At 40.6% G+C, this 15499-nt stretch overlaps 1 protein-coding gene across 1 annotated transcript in view; it reads left to right on the forward strand.

Annotated features, from left to right (window-relative positions):
* GLI3 (GLI family zinc finger 3) overlaps positions 1 to 15499 on the forward strand; it is a 206734-nt gene that overhangs the window by 131405 nt on the left and 59830 nt on the right. The window contains exons 5-6 of the mRNA XM_058032310.1: positions 3597 to 3802; positions 8675 to 8821. Of these exons, the coding sequence (XP_057888293.1) occupies positions 3597 to 3802; positions 8675 to 8821 (353 nt within the window). The remainder of the gene's footprint in view (positions 1 to 3596; positions 3803 to 8674; positions 8822 to 15499) is intronic.

The following is a 15499-nucleotide window of genomic DNA, read 5'->3' on the forward strand; positions in this document are numbered from 1 at the left end:
GATATTTCAGCACCTTTGCAGTGAACAGGAAGGCCTTCTAGACAGGAAGGGGGAGATGCCTTCACAGCTAGCCCTGTTCTCTGTTCCTTCTCATTTACCTCAGGGTTGTAGATATAATCAAGGTTACCGAGAAAATAATAAAATCATCCTAATGTGCCAGGATAAAAATTAGTGGTGAAACACAGACACAGGATCTTTTTTACCTGCACACCTGGGGACCTTCAACTAGGTCTTGAAAGTGTGATCAGCTTTGTATGAAATTTGAATTGCGTTTGCAGGGTCTCTAGAAGTAGACACATAGATCCTGATTCAGAAAATATCATACATCTGCTTTGCTCCCTCCCTTAAGTGGTTGGACTATGTTGTATAGCAGAAGAACCCCTGCACTGGAGAAAATGGAGGGCAAGTTCTGCTTTCCCATGGTTTACAGGCAAGGCATAAATTGTCAAGCAGTATCACTGAAAATCTCCTTGCCTCTTCTCATGGTGAAGCCTCATTGCATCCCATGAAGTAGCCTCAGACCCAAGACAGAACTCCATTCAACAGGATGCATGGCTAGGTTGCAGGATGCTGTGCTGAAGGGTCCTGAGTTTGAAGGAGAGTCCCAGCTTCTTTCCCTGCTCATGACAGTGTGGACTAGATGACCTGTAAAGGTACCTTCCAATCCAAACCATTCTATTATTCTCTACATGTGAAATAAAAATCATGGGGATGGACTGCCACCCACATCTGGAGATTTGATTTGTTTGTCACTGAATGAGAATGTGCAGAGCCACTCCTGGGCTGTATGGGCTGTACTTTTTGCTGCTTACAGGACAGAGGTTATTCCAACAATGAGGTTGCAAAGCAGCAGTAAGGGTGTTTGGCATCACCCTTACTAAAAGCTGCATTTTAGTTTGAAGGATGGAGTTAATACTTGTGGAAGATGTTCACAGTGAAATTTAATTACAGAGGGAAAGGAAGGATATGTGGTGTTTATTAGAATAAATCAGGATGACTCAAATTGTAGGCCTGAGAGCAGATGAAGAAGGCGTGAGGGAAAATGGGTCTGTAGGGAAAGGGGAGTCTGGGAGCACAGAGGAGGTAGAGAAGTCCAGACTGAAAGTGAGCACAGAAGTTAGCAACATGTTAAAATCAGATGCTTGAGAGAAATTAGGTAACATCAGAGTCCAGAGCTGGGAATTCTTTGTGGAATCTGATGACTCCTTATTTCTGCCTGAGATAATACTGTTTATATGCCTGCTGTTGATTGATGTTACCCAGGTTAGTGTCCTTTCCCTAGCATCCTAGGAAAACTGAGGAGCTTAGAAGAGGAGAGAGAGAAAGAGGCAGGGCTGAGGAGGAGAAGAGCAGCTGAGTCCTGGTGTCCTTGAATGGCTCTTGCAGGATCTGGAGGCAGAAGCTGACAGCCTGGCTCTTAATCTTGCTCCTGCGGCAGCATCTGGCTGTTGGCCAGCTGGAGAGTGAATCACTGAGGCCGATACAGACTTTCAGCCTTCTTGCATAAACATTTAAAGAGAAAAGTTCATTTAAACATAAATGCATAAGCATTTAAACAGAAAAGTTCAATATGCACCAGATAAGGCCAGGGTCCCAGCCTGTCTGCATGCTCTTCGTGTTTCTAAATATGAGTTGGGATCACATTTAGAAAGAATTTCTCGTAAAATGACATCCAGACTTAGTTTCTTTGTTACTCTTGTGTTAAATTTGCTGTACTTCTATATTTTCCTCACTGCCAGGATAGGAAATTCACTCTGTAATGTGATACCCAGCTGTAGTACTTTTCCTTCCTACATCACCACGATTTTTGAAGCTCTTGCCAACCAATCTTGGCCTCATAGGGAATCAGGAGACAACGAATATTTTACATCTGGTGTGGTTTCATAGTACCAAGGTAAAAGATGCACTTCCACTGTAAAACAAAAAGTTCTCTGAGGAAAGGAGATGTCTGGTTTGCACAGTGGTGGAAAGTAGCTTCTGGTTTCAGGTTCTCAGTGCATTTCAAATATGTTGAAAGCATGATTAGCGAGTGGTTTGGCTTTATGTGGGTCTTTTGCTCAGGTGCCAGACTGCACTGTTGGTACCTGCTGCTAGCACAAAATGCAGCTCCCTAACAAACTTTGGAGCTAGGAGGTATTTTCATACAGGAAGGCTAAACAGGCTTACCTTGCAGAAAGCTGTTGGAGGGCAAGAAACACAAAAAAGGTCAGATGGGAAAGGGAAAAGAGGGAGAAAAACACATCAGGAGAAATCTTCATTCCTCAGATTTTACAAGCCCTTATGGATTTAGTGGCAGGGAAGCTGGCGTCATGTTAGGAATTCATGACTTTGATCACTGTCCCACTCACATGCTTGCATTTCCAAGCTGATGGCAGGGCAGAATTGGCTCCTATGTAAGATTATGTTCTGTTGGCCTTTTAGGTGATGACAACTACCTCCATTGATCATGATATGTGTATGTTAAAGGCAAAAAAATACATTTCTTGTTTGATTACTCTTTGTAAGCCAACAGCATCAAAGGAACAGGCTGCCCTCACTGCTCTCACAGCTGCTGCCTGTATCTGTGCTGTATATATGCTAAATTAATTGGAAAAACAGGGACAAAAAGGCATTTAGTTCGGGTCAGCCAGTTGGACTACAGCAAATGCATGACAGGCTTAATCATTGTCTTTTGCCAAAGAGCAGGTTGGCAAGGGCAGGCACTCCAGCCCCTTGTGATGAAATTTGAACTTTTTCCAGTGCCTTTGGAGATGGGATGCTGTGAGAGAAAAGTCTCCAAGCAGAGCCCAGACACTGTCCTATCGACAGGGTGGGATGATGGGGAGGTTATGGCGGGTTATTTGTCTTCTGTCAGCTTTAAGCCTTGGTTCATCGCACATAGCATGAGAGGGCACCAAGCTTTCCCTTCACAAAAATGATGCAGTTAATTAATGGGGTCTTGATAAAAAACATTGGTCACTGGGGCCATACTAAAAACACACATATGCAGCATTTTTTCTTACTCTGCCACCATGTTCTGTGCATTTTTCATGGGAAGGGGCAGCAACAGCAAGAAAAAAATGCTCCAAAGAACCCATCTGTTTTAATGGCTTGCAAAGTTTGGGACTCCTGAAGTGATTTCTGTATAAACATGCCATCTTGCACTTTAAGAAAGAGTAAACTGTCAAATGAAGGGCATGGTTGCAGGTGTGGCTCTCAAAGCTCCTTTTTCAATAGGCACATGGTTTTGAAGATGTAAATGATTCTGAATCTCAGTATGTATTTCATATTGCAGTAAGAATTACTGTGTAATACAGTGTGCATATTTTGCACTAATTGAAATTATTTTCTCCTTAACTCCTTGGGGAAAGGTATTGAGGTGTGTAAAGATTAAACCAAATATAAAGTCATGGTAAAATTGGTCAGAAAAATGTTGCTAATAATGGGGACAGAGAAGAATTAATTTCCCAACCTTTTTCTTTCCAGGCAGTTGACTTCAGTACATGTGCAACCCAGTTGTTATTCTTCAAGAAACAAGTGTTTTACCTTTATAGTATTTTTCTTTATTGTATAGATAACCTGGCTGGTTTTGTTTTTCTTCCTTTTGTTTCTTCCAGGCCTTCTGCCTTATCTAGTAGCCCAACATACTCAGAGCTTCCATTCCTTAGAATTTCCCCGCACCGAAATCCTGCTGCAACATCAGAGTCTCCCTTCAGCACCCCTCACCCATACATTAACCCCTACATGGACTACATCAGGTCCCTGCACAGCAGCCCATCCCTCTCCATGATCTCGGCAGCCCGCGGACTCAGCCCAACAGACGGTGGGTTCAGACAGGCTTCCTGTTTTCTGTCATTGTAGCAACTTAAGTTATATTAATCTTGTCAACATTTTCCCCCTTGTTCAAAGCAGCTTCACCAGGTTTGTCAGACATATTCATTATGTCATAAATGTTTCAATACTTCATCAGCCGATGATGGCTCATTTGTACATCTCACAAATGTTGAAACTTCAGGGAGAAGAAAAAAAAAAAAGCTGCCTCATTCAAAATTTATGCTGGAAGGGTGGTGTATGTCTTGTGATATCTTTTGTTTGTGGAGCTGACATGGGGTGTAATTCTGGTCTCCAAAAAATCCATTGTACCTGCACTGAATTGAGTCAGATTCTTTATGATTGTGTGTCAGCATATAACCATGGAGTTCTTCAGGCACAAAAGACTTGTTAATTAAAATAGCATTTTTCGATCATATAAAAGCATGCACTGACTAGTTACATTTAGTCAATAGTTCTGTTAAAGTTTTGTAGAATTACTTCAGTTTATCCTAGCCAACGATATGGATAAATGAAATGATGCTTATGTAGAAGTGGCTGATGATCAAGATTGTCCCTTTTAATCTAAATGGTGGACAGTATTCTTGAAATTCAGTGCTTTAGATCTTGGTATAACCATGGCTTTTACTTTTCAGGCTACTTGGGCTGAAGTGAACTCCTCTGATCACTCTTGTGATTATTCTAGCACATGTCCTATTCATTTGAGTGGGAATTTTGCCAAAGTGAGCCATCAACAGAGTTGCAAAAAAAAGCTGTCTTGTTATAGTAGGTTTTTCAATAGTGGGTAAGCATAAGCAGTTTGACATTTCAAAATTGTAGCATTTACTGAAGAGCACTAAAATATAACATGCTCAGAATCAACAATGTAGAGAAGGGTAATTAAACTGGTACTTTAACTATGGAAAAGATCTTCCCAGTGAATTCAGAAACTTACCAGAGTTAAACTGCCTTTAGCTGAATTTGAAAAATGAGCAGTGCACCCTATCCAAACGGATAACTAATTAATCCTCGTTTATAAGAATATATACCTTAATCCATTAGTTATGGGCACATATTCTTATGAGAATAAATTTTAATGACCCATTGTCAATCAAGGTATATGGCGTGCACATAGGGCTTTCTTAGCAGCACTTTGGATGTTACATGAATTCTTCCTGATTCTACCCTTTTTGTTTTAGCAGAAGGATTAAAAAAAAAAAAAAAAAAAACAAACAGTTTTAAGGAAAAAAATTGAATTGTCAGAAAGGCAAGTTTTAACTTCAGGAGCTTTGGAGCTTTAGATACAGGACAACAATGACAGAACTATCAAGTAATGACATATATTGGGAAAACTCGTGTAGTGTACATCTGGGCTTTTTCACAGGAGCTAATGTGCAGAATACCATGCTATCTTCAATACTCTTCAGGTCCCATTCCTGCAGCATTTCATTTATGCTTAAGCTATGTTCTAGTGGCACATAAAGGAAGGTGTGAATGACCTATCACCACCTATGACATTAAGCTGTATACAGTCTTGGTCTCAGGTGTATCACACTGGATTCACTTGCAAAAATGAAGGCACATGGTGTTCTGTCAGCCAGCACCCAACTGATGCTCCAGAAACACCCAGAGATGTCACAGGGTAGAATTTGGTTTCAGATTCTGGCACCTAAATGTAGATGTGTACAGTATAGAAATGTGTGATCTTTCTGGTTGTTCTGCCATTGTAGTCCAGTGAGTTGTAGGCAGTGAAGCCCCAAGGAACTATTCAGTTCCCCAGCAAATGGACACTTGGCATGTTAGCAGCTGAGTCTGGAGCTCTGTCATAATTATGATGGTGCTAGGGTTCGTCTGTCTGCAGTGCAGGTGTTTGGTGTCAGTTCAGGTCTGTGAAATACCCTGCCTCAACTCCACCTCAGAAAGACAGATTTCTCCCACCAGCCTATGTAGCTTGGATTCCCAGCCTTTCAGAGACACTCAGGTGTGGACAGTACAGCTGAGTACACTCTCTCTTAATGCTCATCCCCTGAGTTTTGATTGCTGACTGTATACACAGCCTTAATCTGTCATAAGTACATGCTAAATTGACTAGCTTAAGCATCTCTCTTCAGGTTTTAAACAAATACATGTTACTAAACTTCCTGGAGGCTCACAGCTCATCTTTGATCAGTTGCCACAGCCCTGGTGTTGGCAGCATCCAATGAAAATACAGTAACTTGATTGAGGCATTGAAGATATCTCAATCAAACAGCATCCTGTTGTAAAGCTGCAGGTTTGTTCCCTGGAATCCACAGTCTGTTGTATGATCAATCAGGTATACAATAAAATGCCTTTTTTCGGATGTGAGTTCCTGGGATCAGAGAATCTAAATCATGGCTTGAGCACTTCTAGATTGCAAATGAAACACTCCTGTGGTTTAAAGGGGTACATGCACATAATGTGGTGATAACATAAAGGACACCAAGGCTTAAGAGATAGAGCATTTGAACTGTGAAACCTTGGAAGTTGTTATTGCTCTTCTGAAAGCCATAGTGAGATTTCTGTTGCTGCCTAATTGCTTTAGGACTGTTAGATAATGAGATCAATGTCCTATTGGGCTCAGTCTGTCAGCTCACAGATCTGAGGATGGTCAGGAGCCAGAACAATCTGGAACGTACCTCTTGTCACTTGTCCTTAGCCACCAGATTTGGTGGGTCAGGGGTAGCTGAGGACTTCTCAGAGGATTTGGAGCAGGGGTAAGGATGGAGTTGGTCTGTGTAGAGGAAAGTGCTCAAATGGAGCTCAGCTGTGCCTACTGTGCGGGAGCAAATGCCTCCGCTTATAGAAAAACGGGAACAAAGCTGAAGCTACCCGGGAATAAACAGGAAAAAGTTCAGGGCTGCGGGTCTTCCCATTTACCCTTCATTTGCCCTTGATGCAATACATCATTCACTAGGCTAATTTTTTATGTTTGAGGGAAATAGTAAAGAATAATCTTTTAAGAGCACCAGAACATTTCTTGGCATATGGAACATTTAGTAATTATGTGTTCACTATGTTTTTTGCAGCAGTTAATTTTAAAGTTTGCAGCCAATGTTACTGTTAGTTAACCCAGACACTTATGTCAGAAAGCTCAGGAAGTACTTTCAGTCTGTCTGGAAATATACCATGGTTGCCTACTACTGTAAAACTTTAAAATCAGTGATTCAGTGTGAGTTACACATCTCTTAAAATTTGGTCTGAATAATTTCTTTACCTTTTCACAGAAAGTGGAAAGATTGTAATTAATTGTGAAATCGATTCGTAATTTGGAAAAAATACCAACAACTTTTGTAATTTGGAAAAAAAAACAACAACTTTTATTCTATTTCAGCTCATTTTTATGCCATGCCTAGATGTATGTTTGACATACATCTATTTTTCATCACCCTTTCTTATATGTTGTATTTAACATTTTAACATCAAAAGCGCATTTTTTCATTTTATTTGTTATTAATAAAGGCAGACTATACACTTCAGCAATCTGTTGCTGAATTAACTTTTCTCCAAATTCCAATGCCTTGTTTATGTTCAAAAGAACATTAAAAGTGTAAATCTTGATTCTTTGTTTATAAGGTTTGCATTTAGGATCTGATTTTTCTAATGAAAATATAAATTATCTTTAGCTTTGTGTAGGTAACAATATTCAGAGAATTTCACCCAACATTTTGTTTTCATTCAAGATTCAGCTGCTGAGATGAAAGAAAAATCCCATTGAATGATATGAAAGAGTATAAAAATAATCTGGTGTACCAGCTTGGGGTGCAGCCCATTAACCTAAGGAACCCTAAATGTTTTAGGCCAGCTTGCATACCATCTTGTGGTGACCAGAGTGTAAACTGTTTTGCAAGTGGGACAGGGAGAGACCAGAGAGAAGGGCTCTGGTTAACCTCAAGTTTCATGGCAGGTCAGGGTCAGGGTCAAGGAGAGGTAGTCCAGCTTATTTTATGGGTACATCTTACACAAGCTCATGAAATGACCCTTTACCTTCAGTAGCACCTGAAGCCTGCTGAGAGGAGATGATCTTAGTGATGTCAATTTTTTGTATTTGTCCAGGGTTTCCCATTAGTTGACAACCTGCTTGAAAATTGGAGGGGAACAGGAAACTTTCATGTTATTTTTAAATGAGAGACCAGCTAATACAAGTCATTATCAGAGGACTGCATCACAATAACCTCACTGATGGGATGTAGAGTCTAATCAGTCTGTGGTTTTGACCCTGCAAACAGGCTTGTGTGTCAAGTATATTTATACATGAACTTTGAAGGATGGGATGGTCACATTTATTGACTTCAGTCTGTCCTCCTAAAAAACTGACCCTGTGTTGTTCATGGACAGCTATTATTTGTCCTGGAATCATGCTTTCTCCCTGTTTGCCCCTAAGCATAGACACAGAGGGACATGGTAGGGAGAATCTTCTAGTCCCCTCAGTAGAGACTCCAGATACCCGAATGCTTATGGAAGTTCAGCTGCCCTGTTACCTTAGAGACAGATTCCTTTGAGCCAGGGATGAGGTAAATGTGAATAAAATGCTAGGAAGGTTTTCCTGCTTTTTTATGTCACTAAATAAATCCTATTGGTTTCCATTGCTGTCAGCCTGTCACTTTTTGAGTCACTTAATAATAAATACAAAAATATGAGATCACCAAGCTCATTAATATTTTAGTCCGTGCTGTTTTTTTTGAATGGCGTCTTTACAGTACCATTGCTTGAAATATATTGACCAGTGGTGTCATAGTGCAGACATTGCATTGCATTAAAAAATAAACAAGCTGTTTTAATGGCCAGAGAAACCAGCAATGTGATAAAACTTTCCTTCTTGTTTATCTTACGTCATTAACGGTACTTTTATGTTGGTTTTTTTTAGCTCCGCACGCTGGCGTCAGCCCAGCTGAATATTATCATCAGATGGCTCTGTTGGCGGGCCAGCGCAGCCCGTACGCAGACATCATTCCTTCAGCTGCCACTGCGGGAGCCGGGGCTCTGCATATGGAGTATCTGCATGCCATGGACAGTGAGTGGTGTTTTCTAGACATACAGACAATGGTCCTGCAAAGGGAGCCACGTGGGCTCTTCGTAGCCTGACCCAAAAGGCCTCCGTGCTGATAGAGAAGTGGGAGTCGACACAAGCCTCCTCATGAGGCTGGAGGGCCAGAGAATTGATTGCCAAAGGCACAAGGGTTATGTCAAGCCTAAAAGTAAACTTTGAAAGAAAGTAGGGAGAGGAGCAGGACTGCTCCTGAAAACAGGTTATAAATTTTATTTCTAGCAGGGCTTGAGTGCTTTTGAAAATGTCCTTTTCTATTTGCAATCAGTAAGTCACTTTCATAGTTGGGCTGAGTATTTCCCTGATGAGCTCTCTGTTAACAGAAGGTTTACATCTGTTTTTCTGTTAGGAGAGCATGCCCTGCACCTTTCAGAGAGTGCTAGCTGCACTTAAAAGTTGTGTATCACGGACCAATAGACCAGTGACCACTTGTAAAGTGAAGCAGTTTGCTGAATTCTTAAGGATCCCAACTTAGTTTTCCATAACATTTCCACAATATTAAGAGCCTTCTTTATCCACTCGGTATCTTTCAGTCCTCTAATCTGTCTCTGTTTCTCTGTTGAAGGAGGAAAAGAGAGGACCCCATTGCAAACTGCTTGCTACTGCTTCTTTTGATCAACCAAAAGGGATTATGCAGAGCATTCCCCTCAAGTCATAGATACGTACATGCTTTTCAGGATGTACTCTGTTCCTTCTGATGAGGGCAATAAAAAATGGTGGCAAGAAAAGGTGGTGGTGTTGGCATTTGCTTGGTAGTACAGACCAATACAATAATGTTAGGCAACCTTATTTTCCTGTAGAATTTTAAACTTTTTGTTTACATGTGATTTCTTCTTCCTGCTGTTGGCTGCACACCATGGTTGGTGATCTCAAGGAGCGTGGGTGTTGGCAGGTTTCCCTCTGGAAGGCACAGGAATATAGGAATACATATAGCTAGCCCTGCAGAACACATGCTTTGGAGTGTGAAGCACTTGACTGACCAATAATTTTTATAAGAGTTAGGCAAGACAGATAGTTGTGAAACTATGCAGGAAAGATTTTTTTCATTCTGTTTCCTTGCTAATGAAGGATTCTTAACATTAATTTTCTATTATCAGTCTCACTGCACCAGTAACATGCATAAAGAATTCACAGTAACATACCTTGAGCATGCTGCAGAAACACAATAAACTCACAAAAGTAGTCTGGACTTAAACCAGAAATTAACGTGCAGACTTGGTTACTTGAAAGCTTAAGAATACAATACTTTCTGATTTGGGTTCTGAGAGAGATAAGGAAAGATGAGGCACACTGCTAAAGCACTGAATGCCTATTGATAATAGCTTGCAGAATGGAAATGCTGTTACACATGGTTCAGGTGATGTAAATTTGCTGCTGCATGCCAGCTGCAAGGACAAATCCCCAGCTTGCATGAATGGACACATCTTCCTTGAAAAGGATCATAGAATCCTAGAATAGTTTGGGTTGCAAGGGAACTTTAAAGGTAATCTACTCAAACTTCACTTGCAATGAGCAAGGATATTTCAAATTTTCAAGGGGTTTGCTTCCTACTGTGAGAGAATGTGTCTGAATGCACATAAGTAGCAGTACCAAACCACATTCTTGGATGCAGATTTGATCTAATGGGTTTATTCAGCCTTTAGAAAGGTAGATACCCATATATACACCAGAAGACTTGAGAAAACCAGAAGACTTTGCAGTACTCATACAAATAATGGCATTTGCAGAAGGATCTTCATGTGTTAGTAGAGATTGTATATGTTGTGATCTACATAGAATTCCATATTTTGCATCCCAAGAATGTTTCCACTTCTTACTTAACAGGAAATGTTTTGACCTTTGCCCATAATTTCATCCCATTCATAAAAGGTGCCTAAACACCATCTTTAATAAGGATATTTGTGTTCACCAACTCTGACTAAGATAGATTTGAAATGCACACTTTAATTTGTTTTGTGTTTGTTTTTAAAAATTAAGATCACACATTTGAGATTAATTATACCAGCAACTTTTCAATTAGGCATTTTTTCAGAGTTAGAGACAAAAACTGCACTATTATGCAAATGGGTTATTTTTAAACAGTAAATAGAGAATTAAAATAAGAGTGAATCCTAGTAAGGTCACTCAGCTCACCTTCTGTATTTGATTGAGAATGTGTTTAGTCAGGCAATAGCTGCTTTTATCTAAATAGAGTATGAAGTTACCCTTTTACTTTGTAAAAACTAATTAAAACTATCTTAACTTGCATGGGTATACAGTAAATTAATTGTCATTAAGTAGGAATCTGAATGTCCTATCATTCATCATGCTAAAGAAAACCCCTTTTTTCTTTGTCAGATTTTTAGATTAGAAACAAGAACAAAACAATTAGCAGGAAGCTGATATTAAGACTTCATAAAAATCCCCAATAAGAATGCCCGTGTATGCATTTAATAACAAAGTACAGCGATCAATGGGAAGCAGTGCCATTTGTTTGGATCTTTCTTCTTAAAGATTTGTGTGGTGATCTTAAAAGTAGTCTTTTGTGTTTGCCCAGTCTTGTCAAAGGGAGCAGAAGACACATGAGTAGTTTCCCTCATTATCTGCTATGAAATTCTGAGCAAGTTGACTCAACTGACTGAAAGGCTGCTGCTCATTTATCCCACACAGCATCCAAATAGATACAAGCAAGACATTGTTCTTCTTTTGTGAAGCAAGTCTATCTCCTAATTGTGGGCTTATACAGCATCTAGCACAGAAATTTGGAATCTCTACCCTCTCCTGTAGTGCAAATAACAATTCCAACACCAGCACATGCCGAATTCCAAAGTGTGTTACATACAGTATGTGCAGTTTGGGGTCTTCTATTTTGCTCTGTGGTGCTGGAACACTGATTTCAGATGGGGATTATAACACTGGGAGAATTGTTAATCCAAGGAGCAGTAGACTTCTTGAAGCTCTGAACTTCACTGTCCATGAACCATCTAATACGTTGCAGAAGAATAAAACCAAGATTATGCCTGCTTCATTGTAATTCTTCTTCCTCCTGTCCTGAGTGGCATGAAAACTGGACCAAATTTTCCTGCTGCTATAAAGCTTTCCTTCAGTTTTGGTAGCCAGAGACCCTGAGCAAGCCTTGCCATCTTCTTGCTTGTTCTAAAAAAGTCAGATTTATCTGTTACCTTTAACTGTAGCATCAAAAAAGGGGCGTAGTAGATGTGGAAGTTACTGACATCACCACAGTAGCAACAACTGAAATTGTGGCTGTAAAGATGTTGAATGCCAAAACTGTCTTTAAGCACTATAACAACTTTAATTTGGGTCGATAGGTGCATTTTTCACTTGGGGAGTATGTTCTACTCTCCTAAATGAAGTTCAGTGGAACACAAGCATGTTCCCTGAGGTTTCGAGATTCCAAATTAATAATATCCTCACTCAGATTTACTTTTGTCTATCCTCACTCAGAATAGGAAGTTTCTCTTTTTTAAAGGTATTTGATAATGACCTACTCCTTTTGGCATTAGAGACTCTGACCGAGCTGACCTAAAGAGCTGTGGTGCATTGACCTTGGCTGGATGCCAGATGCCCCCCAAACTGCTCTATCAGTCCCTCTTCTCAGCTGGATGTGGGAGAGAAAAATAGATGGGAAACAACATGTAGGTTAAGATAAGGCAGTTTACTTGTGCAAAAGCGAAAGATTGCATGCACAGAAGCAAAGAGAAAACAAAAATTTTTATTCTCTACTTCCCACCAGCAAGCAATGTCCATCCACTTCCTGGGAAGCAGGGCTCCAGCACATGGAGGGGTTGCTCTGGAAGGCAAACATTGTAATTAATGAGTGCTCCCTCAGCCCCTCCTTTTCTTAGCCTTTGTGTCTGAGCTGACATCATATGGTGTGAAATATCCCTTTGGCCAGTTTGGGTCAGCAGGCCTGCTTGTGTCCCCTCCCAGGATCTTGCCCACTTCCAGCCTGCTCATGGGGAGAGTGCTGGCAGACAGTGATGTGCCAGCACTGCTCAGCAGCAGCCAAAACTTCTTTCCAGCTACCACTGCAAATCAAAGTGAGGGCTGCAGTGGGAAAAAATGAACATCATCTCAGCCTGACCAAAACACCAGCCTGGAGAGTTAAGCCAGAGTGAGAAGCTTTGGACTGGATTTGGTTTCTCTTTGTCAAAGCACAGTTGGAGAATGAGGGTGTAGTATCAAAGCCATTCCTTCTTCTCTCATCCTGATGACAGATTTATCATTTTGAAAACTAAGACAAAATTCATTATAAACTTTATGAAAGTGAAAACAAAGTTTTTACATGTCTGTAAACAAAGTTTTTACATGTCTGTAAACAGAAGGCAGAAGGAAAAGAAAGAGAGGAAGGAAGGAAGGAAGGAAGGAAGGAAGGAAGGAAGGAAGGAAGGAAGGAAGGAAGGAAGGAAGGAAGGAAGGAAGGAAGGAAGGAAGGAAGGAAGGAAGGAAGGAAGGAAGGAAGGAAGGAAGGAAGGAAGGAAGGAAGGAAGGAAGGAAGGAAGGAAGGAAGGAAGGAAGGAAGGAAGGAAGGAAGGAAGGAAGGAAGGAAGGAAGGAAGGAAGGAAGGAAGATTGATTTGACTTGAAACCCACTCCCCCTAAATGTCCCATGTTCACAGCCTTCAATAAAAACTAGTGCCTGAGACATGTTCAGAGAAGTTTGATTTAAAGGGAAGGAAGGGAATAAAAAGGGTTTGATGAAGTTTGATTTAAAGGGATGGAATAAATGATACATGTCTGAAGATTGCCTTATAAATGATTAAGCAATGCTAAAAACTTCAACTTAGAAATCAAATTCATGGGCAAATTTGCTGGATGGCATATTCCATTTTTGAAATTTATGATGAAGATAGATATCTGTTATTTTAGAATTGATCTCCACCTCAGAATAAGATCTTTTCTTCTGACACCTGCTGGATTTTTTGTTGGCACACTCGAGTCTGTACTGTCTACAACTGATTTTTTATTTCTATAATGTCTACTCCAAAAGGGTGACATTTTTAAGCAAATCTTCACTGTCAGCTTCCATTTGCGTGCTTTACCAAAGCTGATGTTTTTCTGTCAGCATTTCCACAGTGGTAAATGGATTTTTAGTGAATCAGTGCTCCTTCATTTTCTGATTTTAAAGCATTATTGCGTAGGGAATGTAATACTTTGATGGGAGAGCACTGTGAGCAGATGAACATCTCAAATTGGTAAATAAATATTGAGGTGTTTGTTTTTAAGGTAGAAGCTGGGCTAGGCTGGAAAGTTTGGTTTAGTGTTCAGAAACACTGACAAATTGTGACCTATTCCTTTTTATATAGCATACTAACAAATTCATGTTATGCTAAATGAATTGTTAAGCAAATGCCCTGGAATGAGTGGCCAGCTCATGCTTAAGACTTTTTAGGCGTGTGAGACCTAATTAAACCACAAAGATAGGGCAAACCAGTAATTCCATTCAATTGTAGTTTCAGTTTTAGAAGTCGTGGCCCCCCCTTGAATTGAATCCCTGTCTCCTGTGGTCAGACTTGGTAGAACTCTTGCCTGGCTGAAGCAGAAATGTTCCCTTTCTGCAGGATCCTGCAAAATCTCCCTTAGGAGATTGTTCCTGTCCCAGGTGGATGGAGGGGGCTGCTGAATTCCCAGAGCTAGATGGGGCCTGAAAGAGGTGCAGCCTGCAGGAACAGAGGAAGCCTGAGACTGCTGTGTGTGTGGCTCGAGCCCTGGTGCTGCTGCCCCTGGCAGCTGTAAGGAGTGTCCTTCTCCATCCCTGGCACAGATCTGGTGCATCCAGAGTGGACACAGGGATGCCCTGGCAGCAGCTGGCAGGCAAGGCGAGGGTGTAGCAAGCAGTGGGCAGACATGCAAGAGCCATAGCATTACTCAGACAAGGGGGAGAGGAGACTGGTTCAGTCCAGAAGGGGTGAGGAGGAGGGAAGTCACAGCAGTTTTTGAGTATGTGCAGGGCACTGCAGGGAGTATAATGTCTGTACTTAGCTATGCCCTTGTAAAACCATGATAAAGCACTTGAATTGTATCCTCATCTGGGGTAAATCACATTACAAGCACTAACTTCAGAGGCATTGTTTTAATTCATTCCAGCTGAACAGTCAGCAGAGAAAAACTGTGGATTAAAGATGCAAGTGCAAATTACTGCTATTTTTGTTTTACCATGATATGTATGTTGTATTTCCTTGTTAGCTATATTGTAGTTTCTTATAGATGCTGATCATTGTTGTTTCTTACTTTAGCACAAGTAAAAGATTTCTGCCTTTGAAAGACATGATGCACAGCACTAATAAAATATCAGACACAGTACAATAGCAAGCTCCTAAAAAGGAGATAAAACAGATTTCAAAAAATAGCATGTGGTAGGTTTTGCAAATAAATAAATGGCTATACCTAAATTTTAAATGATGAATCAAGAGCTTGAATATTTATTGAGAGACTGGAGCTGTATGAGCTAAGGCTTTTTCTGGAGACAGAGCAGGAAGGAACAAAACTCTGTACTACCCAGATGCCAAAGAGGATAAGGATTATAAATGGAGGTGTGATCACATAGCTACAACAGCAATAACATGGCAGCCCCAATACTGTATTAAAATCTTGGCTAGCATGCACAAAAAAAGGGAAACTCACTCAGGTGTGTGAGAAAGCATAC

This window comes from Melospiza georgiana, chromosome 1, assembly GCF_028018845.1.
Source record: "Melospiza georgiana isolate bMelGeo1 chromosome 1, bMelGeo1.pri, whole genome shotgun sequence".
Taxonomy (NCBI): Eukaryota; Metazoa; Chordata; class Aves; order Passeriformes; family Passerellidae; genus Melospiza; species Melospiza georgiana.